Here is a 13236-nt window from a genome sequence, read left to right on the forward strand (position 1 = left end):
GCAGCCTTTATGCTCTTTTCTTCGTCTTTCCATTCTGCTATGCCACTGCAGTGTGTTTAAGTATGGGTTTCTACTTACTTATTTGGTATACTATATGCTTCTGTTCCTATAGACTCATAGCTTTAATACATTCTCTGTCATTCTTGAAATACTGCCTCTCCTTCAATCTCTCCTTCTGGTATTCCAACTAGACACATCAGACCCTCTCATCCTGTTCTACAAATTTCTTACCCTCTCCTTCACATTTCTCATCTCAACGTCCTGGGTAATTTCCTCAAATTTCTAATCCAAGTTACCGATTCTCTCTTTATTTATATCTTATGTGTTGTTTAACACTGTTTTTTTTTTCTTTCAGGAATTATATTTTTATTTCTCAAAGTTCTATTTGGTTCCTTTTAATCATTTTAATGAGCTTATCATTTTCCTCTTTAAACATTTCAAACATGGTTATTTTATTGGTTACAAAATTGGTTATTTTATTCCAATATTAGGGATTAAAATCTTAAGGAATCTCAATCTCTCTCCCTTTTTTGCTAACTCATTTATATAATTTGTTTCCATGTTTATTGAATAATCTTTGTGAACTCATATTTGGTTGATTCTAATCTGTGGAATTTCTGGAGGCCTAATTGAGAGTGAATTACTCCAGAGGTAATTTGTGTTTGCTTGCACAATTTCCAGGAAGCATTACTGACCGGAAATTAACTTGTATCCTTGTCAAGATAACCAATTTAACATGGAAGTCTTCAATTCAGTCCTCCAACCTTGAAGCTTGCTCAAGTCTTAGTCTGGATCCCAGAAGTGATTATCAGCAATTTGCTTCAAGATCATCCCACTTTTCCAGTGTGCTTACTGCTCATCACTCCATTTTCTGCCCATAGTTTTGTTTATTTTGGTCAAGGAAGTGAGTAAGGAGAGTCTTACAGGTTTCTCTGTTTGCAAACCAGTGGTGCGACAAAATGCTAGCAAGAATATCTAATAGTTCCAGAATATCAAGTTCACTATGTTGCTGGCAATACGAGTCATCTAATGACTTTTTAAAAAACCTCTTTCTTCTCAATTTTTTATTAAGAAAATTTTCAAATGTAGAAAAAATTAAAAGGTGGTGAGGCGTGGTGGCTTGCACCTATAATCCCAGCACTTTGGGAGGCTGAGGAGGGTGGATTACTCGAGGTCAAGAGTTCAAGACCAGCCTGGCCAACATGGTGAAACCCCATCTCTACTAAAAATACAAAAATTAGCCAGGCATGCTGGTGTGCACCTATAGTCCCAGCTACTCTACTTGGGAGGCTAAGGCAGGAGAATCTCTTGAAGCCGGGAGGTTGCAGTGAGCCAAGATCACGCCACTGCACTCCAGCCTGGGTGACACAGTGAGACTCTGTCTCAAAAAAAAAAAAAAAAAGACTATTGCAATGTAAACAGGTATACTTCCACCTAGATTCAACTGCTTAGCATTCTGCCATATTTGCTTTATATTTGTGTGTACATTTTTGCTGAAGTATTTGAAAGTAAGCTGCAGATACCATGAGTCTTCATCCCTAAATATTTCAGGATTCATCTACAGGTAAGATCATCCTCCTATATACCAACACCATTATCACACCTAAAAAAATTTACTCAAATTCCATATCATCTGATATTCAATCCATATTCAAAGTTACCAAGATATCCCAAAATAATTTTTATAACATTTTTCAAACAAGGATTCTGCAAGAGTTCATATATTGCATCTGGTTATTGTCTCTTGAGCCTAAAACAGATCCCACCTCAACTTTTTAAAAATGATACTGTGCTTTTGAAGAGGCTAGACCAGTTGTCTCATAAAATGTACTACATTCTAATTTTGTTCAATTATTTTCTCTTGGAGTCATTTAATTTGTTCTTCTATCTCCTATATATACTATAAACTAGAAGTTAGGTATAATGGCTTGATTCCAGATCCCTCCACTGTAAAGGTATATTTACCCTTTGCAAATATAAATAATCTGTAAGATAGTCCTTGGCAACAAGTGAATATCCTCTTCCCAAGCAATCCTTTACTTATTAATGTTTTTGATATCTACTAATGATCCTTGCTTAAATCTATTAAGGCTACAAAGGTTCCTCTCTTTAGAGGGCAAATTAATTTCAAACCCTACAGACTTAACCTATAGATATACTTGCATATATGCACAAAATATAGAAGAACACATAAGTATATTCTATACATTTTTTTTTTTTTTTTTGAGATGGAGTTTCGCTCTTGTTGCCCAAGCTGGAGTGCAATGGTGCGATCTCGGCCCACTGCAACCTCTGCCTCCCAGGTTCAAGCAATTCTCCTGCCTCAGCCTCCAGAGTAGCTGGGATTACAGGCGCACGCTACCACGCTGGCTAATTTTTTGTATTTTTAGTAGAAATGGGATTTCACCATATTAGCCATGATAGTCTTGAACACCTGACCTCAGGTGATCCTCCTGCCTCGGCCTCCCAAAGTGCTGGGATTACAGGAATAAGCCACTGTGCCCAGCCTATTCTGCACCATTTTTAATAGCACAAAATTACAAAATGTATATTCATCTTCAGGAGATAGGTTAAATTATAGTACTTCCATGTAATTATGATATAGGAAGTTCGACTTTTTTTTTTTTTTGAGACAAGAGTCTCGCTCTGCCGAGTGCAGTGGTATAATCTTGGCTTACTGCAACCTCCGCCTCCTGGTTCAAGCAATTCTCTTGCCTCAGCCTCCTGAGTAGCAGGGTCTAGAGACCACAGGTGTGTATTAGCACGATCAGCTAATTTTTGTAGTTTTAGTAGAGATGGGGTTTTACCATGTTGTCCAGGCTGGTCTCGAACCCCTGGCCTCAACTGATCCTCCTGCCTCGGCCTCCCAAAATGCTGGGATTACAGGTGTGAGCCACCGTGCCTGGCCAACATTTTTCTGATATATAATAATCTTTAAGATATATCATTATAGCTTGACTTCATCTCCTAACACTCTCTTCTTTCCTTACTCTTCCTCAAACACTCAAAAGCCCTAGAGCACATTCCTAGCTCTGGGACTTTCACTTTTCCTTCTGCCTGGAATGCACTTTCCCAATTCAGGTCTTTGTTCTTATAGGATAGAATAAGCTTTCCCTGACCTCCCTACTTAAAACAGTCCTATGTCCTTAGCTCCAACACTTTCTATTCCTTTATCCTGATTTGACTTTTCTTCATAACTTTACTACCTCATGATATGTTTACTGGTTTATTTGCTTATTATATTTCTTCCCCAACACTAGAATTGTCAGCCCCGGTGGAATTTACTTGCTTTGTTCAGAACTATATCCTTAATGCATAGAACAGCAATTTTATAGTAAGTACTTAAAGGAATTGTTTTTCATTCACATGTGTAAAGCCATGATTCACAAGATTGTATATGTTATGCTATAAGCCAGTATAGACATAAAGTATCTTTAGGATGCTCAAGAAACTGGTAATAGTGGTTGCCTCTAGTGAGGTGAAATGGGAGGGTGGGGAATACTGATGAGGGAGACTTACTACAATGTATACACTTAATCACAGTCTAAATTTTTAACCATGTACATTCATGAAGAACATAAAGGCTGGGCACAGAGGCTCACATCTATAATCCCAGCACTTTGGGAGGCCGAGGTGGGTGGATCACCTAAAGTCAGGAGTTTGAGACCAGCCTGGCCAACATGGTGAAACTGTCTCCACTGAAAATACAAAAATTAGCCAGGCATGGTGGCACATGCCTGTAGTCCCAGCTACTTGGGAGGTTGTGGCAGGAGAATCGCTTGAAGCCAGAAGCAGAGGTTGCAGTGAGCTGAGATCACGCCAGCCTGGGCAACAGAGCGAGACTCCATCCCAATAAATACATAAATAAATAAATAAATTTAAAAAATGGATGTGGTTTTTTTTTGTTTTTTTTTTTTTGAAACAGGGTCTCACTTTGTCATCCAGGCTGGAGTGCAGTGGTGTGATCTCAGCTCACTGCCACCTCAACCTCCTGGGCTCGAGAGATCTTCCTACCTCAGTCCACCAAGTAGCTGGCACTACAGGCATGTGCTAGCACACCCGGCTAACTTTTTTGTATTTTTTTGGTAGAGACAGAGTTTTGCCATGTTGCCCAGGCTGGAAAAATTAATGTTAAACCCAGCACTTTGGGAGGCTGAGGCGGGTGGATCACTTGAGGTCAGGAGTTCAAGACCAGCCTGGCCAACATAGTGAAATCTCATCTCTACTAAAAATACAAAATCAGCTGGGTGTGGTGGTGTGTGCCTGTAATACCAGCTACTGAAGACTGAGTCAGGAGAATCACTTGAACCCGGGAGGCAGACTGCAGTGAGCTGAGATTGCACCTCTGCACTCTAGCTTAGGTGACTCTGTCTCAGAAAGAAAAAAAAAAAAACACCAATGTTAAAAATTTTTTAAAATATGCCCAAACAACATCCTAATTTAATCTGCTGCCCCTTTTTTGAACTTTATGCAGGTATCTTTCTCAACAAATTTTTAAGGCTTTAACTTTGTTTCATAAGCTTGTTCCGTTCAGACAAGGCTGTTTTGACATCAGTACAACTAGAAAGTAATCACCATGAGCTATGAAGTCAGCATGAATATTTTACTCATTACATGCTATGTAAAAGACTACAAAGATATATGCCAACATGTTAACAATGATTACTTCTCATTAGACAGCTAATGGGTCTTTATGCTTCCCTAAATGTTACTTTCTACACTAAGCATAAATTACTTCTATAATCAGAAAAAAAAATGTACTTTTTTAAAAAGATGAGATATAAATAAAATAAAAATTCACACTTAAAAGAACAATTTCTTCTTTTTTTTTGAGATAGAGTCTCCCTCTGTTGCCCGAGGCTGGAGTGCAGTGGCTCGATGTCTGCTCACTGCAACCTTTGCCTCCCGGGTTCAAGCGATTCTCCTGCCTCAGCCTCCCGAGTAGCCGGGCTTACAGGCACATGCCACCATGCTCGGCTAATTTTTTTTTGTATTTTTAGTAGAGACGGGGTTTCAGCATGTTGGTCAGGCTGGTCTTGAACTCCTGACCTCATGATCCGCAGGCCTCAGCCTCCCAAAGTGCTAGGATTACAGGCGTGAGCCACCGCACCCAGCCAACAATTTCTTCTTAATACACAAATATTTTCTATAATTGTGACATTAATATAAAATGAAGGAAGGCATTTCAAATATAATCATTTTCCTTAGGATTCCAAAAAGTAATTTTATAGTAAAATTCCCATTATATTCATTTTCATACTACAATAACTTTTTCCTTATATATTGTCTTATTATTCTAGCTTGGAACATACAATCAATGTAATTCTATGCTTATTTTAAAAGCATAAGACAATTCTGAATATGTTATCCTTTTAAAGGATTTTACATTAACCATGTATCTTAATTTTTAAAATCTTTACTCTCTTATTTTCTTTCTAGTTGTTTCCTCCTTTCAAACCATAATTCTTAACACTTTAGAACCTAATTTTTTATACAAGATGTATCCTTACAATAATGACTTTAAATTTCTCTAAAATTAAGTGTTTTTCACTGATTACCATTAAATACAGATACATTCCCATGGAAAATTCTCTTTCCACAGAAGCACTGATTGTAAACCCTGGAATAACTTCAGGCAATTTTGTTTCAGGAATGAGCAGTATTATCATTCCCACTACACAGCTGAAGTACTTAAAAAGCCTAGAAAAGGCTGGGTGCCATGGCTCGCACCTGCAATCTCAGCACTCTGGGAGGCCAAAGTGAGGGGACTACTTAAGGCCAGGAACTGAAGACCAGCCTGGGCAACATAGCAAGACCCTGTCTCTCTGAAAAATAAAGTTAGCCTGGCATGGTGGCATGTGCCTATAGTCCCAGCTACTCAAGAGGCTCAGGGGAGGGATGAGGTAGGATTACTTTGAGCCCAGGAGTCTAGGGCTGCAGTGAGCTACGATCTAACAAAGGCAACAGAGTGAGCTCTCTCTTTTAAAAAAAAGCCTACAAACATTTGGTAGACTGTCCAGGGTTACCTAGCTATGTAGTGATCAAAGAGAAGAAAGAAAAGAGATTAGGAAAAAGCCCTCCTTGTTTCTCATTACAGTTCTCTTTCTACTATAATTCAGCCAAGTTTATAAACCTCTGAGAAAAAGGAATGAGATGGTAGCTAATTCCACAGTATGCTGTGCGATTTTATGCCCAGAAATTGTTCCCAACATTGTTCCTTTGTTGCTGTTCCCCCAGGTTATAGAATGTTCTTCCATTTTTGTTAAAAGCAGCAAGAAACTCAGGAATAGACTCCATGTTGGCCTCAGCTGTCTGCCAGCAGAGAAAATGAGATTCTTGTTGGAAGTTCATGAAACTACTATATAAATGTAGCACTGGAAATTAGCTACCCTAATTTTCCATATTTGTGAGTAAATTCCTTTAATGAAACTATACCAGTTAATACTTGAGTTCTGTAAAGTGAATCACAGTTCTACTTCTTCAATTCTGTAAAATAACATTTTAAAATTATGGTTCTCTACAGTAAAACAAACCACATAATGTCTGATAAATCTTAATAGCATAAAGGGATAACATAGGATATAACAAGGAAAATGGCTTTGCTATGGCAGTTTTTCATTTCACAACAATCAACTGGTAAGAAAAATGATATATTGATATAAATTGCTACCAGGGACTATAAATGTAGCACCCTGTACCATTCTCATGATTTTCAAGAGTACATACCAACAGTTTTCTGCCGTACTATACTCCTCGCCTTTTCGGTTCCTGGAGAACCAGTGGTTGTTGCACTCCTCTGTCTCATTGGGGCTTGGCCAGGCTGATCACGACTCCATCCTCTAGAAAATGACTTGTCAACTGAAACTTTCTGAAATTCATGTCCAACTCCTAGAAATGTAGATTTTCAATCTCAATATACTGTTACTTGATCAATAATATCTTCAAGTTATGTGTGCTACCTTGCCTCAGAGTCTTAGGTTTGCTTACACAAATTATAAAATAGTAAGATAAAACGCTATGTACTGTAAGGCTTTTATGAGCTTCACTTTAGGTATAAATCATATCCCAAAACTGATGCAGAATTTTAAAATTACACCATTAGCAATAAGCTATTAGAAATTCTCTGCCACCCACTTGCTTTGGAATAAAAATGAAACATTCAGACAAGAAAAAAAGACAGGAAATGTGCTAAACAAAACCCATCCTGCGGTGATGGTTACTAAATCTCTAATCTGCCAATAATAGCCACTTGGGAAATATAGTCCAGGAAAAAGTAGTTGGAGCACATTAATACCCTGGACAAAAGTATGAAATGTGACTTAGATGTAAACTCTAGCTAGCAACTAATATTTAACAATGTAAAATACTGGCTGGGTGTAGTAGCTCACACCTGTAATCCCAGCACTTTGGGAGGTGGAGGTGGGCAAACTGTTTGAGCCCAGGAGTTCGAGACTAGCCTGGATAATATGGTGAAACCATGTCACTACAAGAAATACAGACAAAAAAATTTAGCTGAGCACGGTGGCATATGCCTGCAGTCCCAGCTACTTGGGAAGCTGAGGCAGGGAGATCCCTTGAGCCTGGGAGGTCGAGGCTGCAGTAAGCCATGATTGTGCTACTATACTCTAGCCTAGGCAACTGAGTGAGGCCCTGTCTTGCGGGGGGGAAAAAAAAGGCAAAATCCTAAAAAACTGAGTTTTTAAAAAACGTATATTAATGATATTATCATTACACTACTGCCCCACTCCCTTTTAACATTAGACAGACACGTATTTCATGTCTAGGGAATGTTTGCTTTTAGTTAAAACTAAGTAAGTGCTTTCAAAAACCATTTTTAAAATAATTATTATGTACATTTTAAATAGAGTAACATGAAACCACCTTCTCAGTTCTAAGAAAAAACTGCTTATGATAAAAAGGAATCATATTTTATACATTTTCATTTTGTTTAATTCTTAAAAATAACATATTTAAGATTCTACTTATTTCACCCTCACCCTCTCCCTGGAATGGTTTTCCCTGACTCAATTATTTAAACAAATTTATATAAAGCATCTCTATGAACAATTCTTACCTTTCCCTTTGTGCTTTTTTTGTTTCTGTTCACTCAGCTTATCCAATGGTAAATCACTGAGATCCAAACTATATAAATTCCTAGCTAAAACTTTAGTTAATGTCTCCATAGTCAGTGACCACTCAGTGGCCAACTCTTCCCAATAGGTCAACGATGACAATACTGACAGTAAGTCATCCCAAAGTTCTCGGGAGATGTACACATTTAGGTTTGCTTTGATCCAGGCAACTATAAGGGTCTACAAAGACAAATATCAGATATAACAATAAGATGTGTTTAGTGTGTGACTTCAAAATCAGACACTCAATTCTTTAAAAAATACTTAAAAACAAGCAAAATTTAAAATCTCATGCTTTTTTTAGTAGATAATACTTGTAAAAGCAATTCATGTAATTGTCAGAATCTACTATAAATTTCAACAACTGCCAACTCCCAACATCCAGCAATCTAAACTAAAAAGGCATCTCCCTAAATCAATAATTGTCTCTTATGCTGCATTACATTAATGTTAAATAAATACTATTTAAAAAATAGTCTCCATACTTTTAAGTGTTGAAAATGTTGAGTTACTGAACTAAAAAACCAAAACTTACATTCCCAAATTAAGGATGGAAACCACTAACCACAACTTGAAAATGTTTTTTAATAATATAAAGAAACAACATAATAGAGATATATTTAACTTAATCAAATGTATTTTTGAAAATGTATATGTAAAGATTGAAATTAAATTTTAAATTAAAAGCATTCTGTAATAAATCTGATCACAGGATTAAAAAAATTCATAAAAGGACAGAAACTGATTAGCCAGTACCCCCTGAGATTTTGTGGATTTCTACTAAAGATATGTCCTCTGATTGAAGAAACAAGTCATAAAATAAAGATTCTCAAAAGCTTAATTCTACAACATTTAGAAAGGAATTCACATAAATTCATACCTGAAATGTAAAGATGAAAATGAACAGAGTTTAAGTACAGACCTGTAGTAACTAGTGACCTCCCAATTTATCTTTAATTTAATGCTCAGACTAAAAAAAAAAAAAGACTACCAAAAAAAAGACTACTTTAATACTCAGACTACAAAAAAAAGTTGTTTCACATAGCAAGATAAAATTTTATCTTCCTGTAGCTCCCACCATCAGGTTAGCTCTAACAATGGGTAAACTTGAATGAAAAAACAAAAAATGGTTAATGAAGTTAAGAGGAGTTTAGATGATACATGTAGCTGGTTTTAAAGGACTGTTCAACACCAGCATATAATTCTAGGTAAATGGCTAATATATGAAAAAAAAACTCCAACCAATTTAAATGGCTACACCCATGGCCAAGAATTAGATCTGAGACAGCTTTTACCTTTGACATTAAGAATCATGTATTTGTATTTCATGTATCATCTTAAAAAACAATATTTTGTTTTCTATTTTTCAAAGAATCCATAATACATTTCAAGTCAACACTCTATCCTCAGATTTAAAAAACAATATAGAATTTCTGTGTAATCAAACTACCACCAATTGAGAAGGGAGGAGAATAAAGTCTTATTAAAAGAAAGCATGATAAGAATCAATCTTAATTATTTATTGTTTTTTCATTATTACAGAATAACATAAAAAGACAGTTTTTCCTAGCAGTCCCAGAGATATGGAAACTCATAAAGCAGTCAGGTCATTATCCCTAAAAACTCTGCTAGGTTTTTGCAACCACACATTATGTATACCACACAAGAGATAAAATAAATATCATTAGCCTGCTTGTTCACAGATCTGATATTACCTCCACTCATACTAGGTTGTATGTAGGGCAAATAGCTTATTTAGATAAGCAACTTTTAAGTTAGCTCTACAAAAGATCCCTTAATAAATAAGAAATAATCTCTAATTTAAAACATTTTTTTCCTGGTAACAAGTTCAGGGTTCAATGAATCTCAAAAGACACATAAACAACAACAACAAAACAAAACAAAACAAAAAACCCATATCTATCCAGTTATTCATCTATTTATTTATTTTTATTGCCTGGAAAAGTGGTCCTGCAAGTCGACCTGCCAAGGTCATATTTTTTTTCCCTTGGAACTGTAGAAAAGCTTGTGATGGCATCTTCAGTACAGACTCCGTGACTCTGAGCAACACAAGCAGCATCTGTTCCCTTAAAATAAAGATTGATTAATGTTTCCTTCTTGCATATGTTTGCATTTGGTTAACAGTTAACTTTCAGATATATACTTCTTATAAAAACTCAAATATCAAACATCTTTGAAAGACAATTTCAAATTTTTGGAGTTCCTTAAATATTAAAAATTAAAATTCCATTTTATATATCAACATCAATCATTTAAAATCATTTATCAGCCACAATATCCTCTCATCAAATAAAAACCTATTCAAAAGCTGAGGAATCGGAAGTGATAATGTGGAGAATGCTCCCGTCTCCCCAACCACAAATCAAGTAGCAATCTTAAGGAGCTATCTGAAGAACACTCATCTACACAATATAGTTCTACCCAGATGGAATCCAATCAAATCCATCTTTATAATATGGAGAATAACTACATATTCAGAATCATACCAATCTCAATTTCAGAAATTAGATGACATCTTAATTAATAGATCACAAAGAAGACTGGGCAACATAGCAAGACCTGTTTCTTAAAAAAAAAAAAACAAAAATCAGCTAGGTGTGGTGGCATATGCCTATAGTCTCTGCTACTCAGGAGGCTGAGGTGGGGGGATCACTTGAGCCTAGGAGTTTGAGTCTGCAGTGAGCTTCATAATTAATCAAGGGCCATTACTCTATTGTTTCTTTCCACTCTTTTCATTATGCCATTTTTTAATCTTTAATTTTTTGTCTGTACTGCAAGTTGAACCAATTCTATTATTATCCTTACCTTGTCTCTTTCTCTTAGATGCTTATTATTAAAACCATAAAACTACCTTATTTACACTGATATTTCAAAACTTGATTCAACCACATATAAAAAAGAGGCTAACAAGGGACTTTCAGTTGGGTATATCAGCCCAATTCTCTATCACAGCCTCCTCCCCTCTGGTTATTTTGCAAGTCCATTCCAGGCATCGTGATACATGGAACAGTTACTGTGAGAAATGTGGAAGGGGTAGCAACAGATCCTAGATCTAGATGTCATGGTTCTTCTGAGAAGTCAGAGTAGAATCAAACAGAAAATATCACTACATTAAAAATATCCTGGACATATTAGCAAATAAATGCATGTATTTATTCACAGAATAAAAATCAAAGGTGCCACATTTGTAACCTTATGCTTCCAGCTTAGCTACACGAAATAAAAAGCTATTTGAAATCAACGACAAATGCAATAAAGCATAGATTTTCCAAATAAATCTTATTTGTTGTCAAACCATAACTCACCCATAAATCATACAATCTTTTCACTTTGTAATATGATAAAAATGATTTTAATTAATAAAGTTTTACAAATTCTGGCCAAGTGTGGTAGCTCACACCTGTAATCCCAGCACTTTAGGAGCTCAAGGCAGGTAGATCACTTCAGCTCAGGAGCTCAAGAACAGCCTGGGCAACATAGCGAAACCGTCTCTCTCAATATAAAAATTCAATGTAAAATATATGAAAAACCTCCCAAAATGCTATTACTTCAAGGGAAGTTAAAAAATTAACAAAAATTCTAAAATTGTTTTCTATATAGCAAGGTAGTCACTATAATCTGGCTCATCAATGATTCAAAGTATACAGAAAGAAAAAAAAGGACTAACAAAAGAATTGTCCAATGTAGTATAGTTACTGGCTAATAATAACTTGGGCTCTGAAGTCAGAAAAACCATAGTTCAAATCTCTGTTCACTGCTCAATAGCTGTGTGAACAAGGACAAGTTACTTAACTTCCCAGTATTATCTGTATCATAGGGTGCTGTAAGAATTAAGTAAGAAAATATGTGTAAAGCGCTTAGAAAGCTACGTGGCACGAAGAATTGTCCCAAATGTGTTAACAATAATAACTACTTCTACATGCAATTCTATTAATACTGTTAGTAAAGAATCTTTTCAAAATATAAAGCCATTTTATACATAAATTAGGCATATGCTTTGAATAATCAGTCTTATTTCTTAAAAAATTAGGAATACTTACTCAAAGCACATGCCTAATTTATGTTTTGTCACTGTAGAGGAAAATGAAATATATATAAGAATGTTCATTGTCCTCTCTTTGCCCCAAAACAGAGAGAAATAACTACATGTCCATCAGTAGAAGACTGGTTAAGAAAATTATGGCGCATATATATGGTATAATACTATATAACTGTGTGTGTGGTTTGATGAGCTAGATATTCACCAAAGCACAAACATCACTAACATCTCTAGAGAGTGAACCTCTGAGCTTTTTTCTTATTTTAAACTTTTCTTTGTTTGAATTTTATGATAAACATTTCATTTTTACAAAAACTGCAGAACTGCATATCCCCAAAAGGTCTATTTTTCCAATCAATTAGAAAAGTATTTATAGAGCACCAATGATATATAATGTACTATACTCAGAAATGTAGGAAATATAAAAATAAGACAACCTGTAAATACCTTCTAGGGGTTCTCGGTTCTATGGTGATAAACAGACATTTACACAAGTATTTTAGGGATCAAGAAAGTTTTCATAAGAACTATACAGAAGTACAAATATAAAATGGAAACAAGAGAAGAAAAAAATTTAAGTAAGGATATATAGAAACAGGAAGGTGAATCTAAGGCACAGTTTAGGAAAAATAGCAGAATTAGGCATTCTAAAGGAAAGTTCAGAAGGTGCCCAGGGAAGAGAAACTTGATAAAGCTGGAAAGCAGGATCTTATCCTGAAAGTTGGAGGTTAGACTTCAGACAGGAAAAGTAGGCAGGGCCTGACGGTATACAGCTCTGAATGCCAGATGAAGGATTCAGGCATTCAGTCAATCATCAACTTATTCATTAACTCATTCACATACAAGTAAACTTCATTTACTCATACACGTTTGTATGCATGTATTCATTCCTTAGGGGTTGAGGAGGATGAGGCCATTACATGCTCACTTCAGGAAGATAGTCCAAGGGGTCTTATGGAAGTCTGAACAAAGATGTTTCAGATAAGGTGAAAGGAACTATTGTCACTATGATTAATTTTATATTTATTCAATAATAGGAGCCCT

At 35.8% G+C, this 13236-nt stretch overlaps 1 protein-coding gene across 8 annotated transcripts in view; it reads right to left on the bottom strand.

Annotated features, from left to right (window-relative positions):
- RALGAPA1 (Ral GTPase activating protein catalytic subunit alpha 1) overlaps positions 1–13236 on the bottom strand; it is a 276648-nt gene that overhangs the window by 181336 nt on the left and 82076 nt on the right. For all 8 annotated transcript variants that reach the window (XM_007986490.3, XM_007986488.3, XM_037983898.2 and 5 more), the window contains exons 14-16: positions 10090–10219; positions 8075–8312; positions 6727–6888 (exon numbers count right to left, since the gene is read on the bottom strand). In XM_007986490.3, the coding sequence (XP_007984681.1) occupies positions 6727–6888; positions 8075–8312; positions 10090–10219 (530 nt within the window). The remainder of the gene's footprint in view (positions 1–6726; positions 6889–8074; positions 8313–10089; positions 10220–13236) is intronic.

Source organism: Chlorocebus sabaeus, chromosome 24 (assembly GCF_047675955.1).
Source record: "Chlorocebus sabaeus isolate Y175 chromosome 24, mChlSab1.0.hap1, whole genome shotgun sequence".
Lineage (NCBI taxonomy): Eukaryota > Metazoa > Chordata > Mammalia > Primates > Cercopithecidae > Chlorocebus > Chlorocebus sabaeus.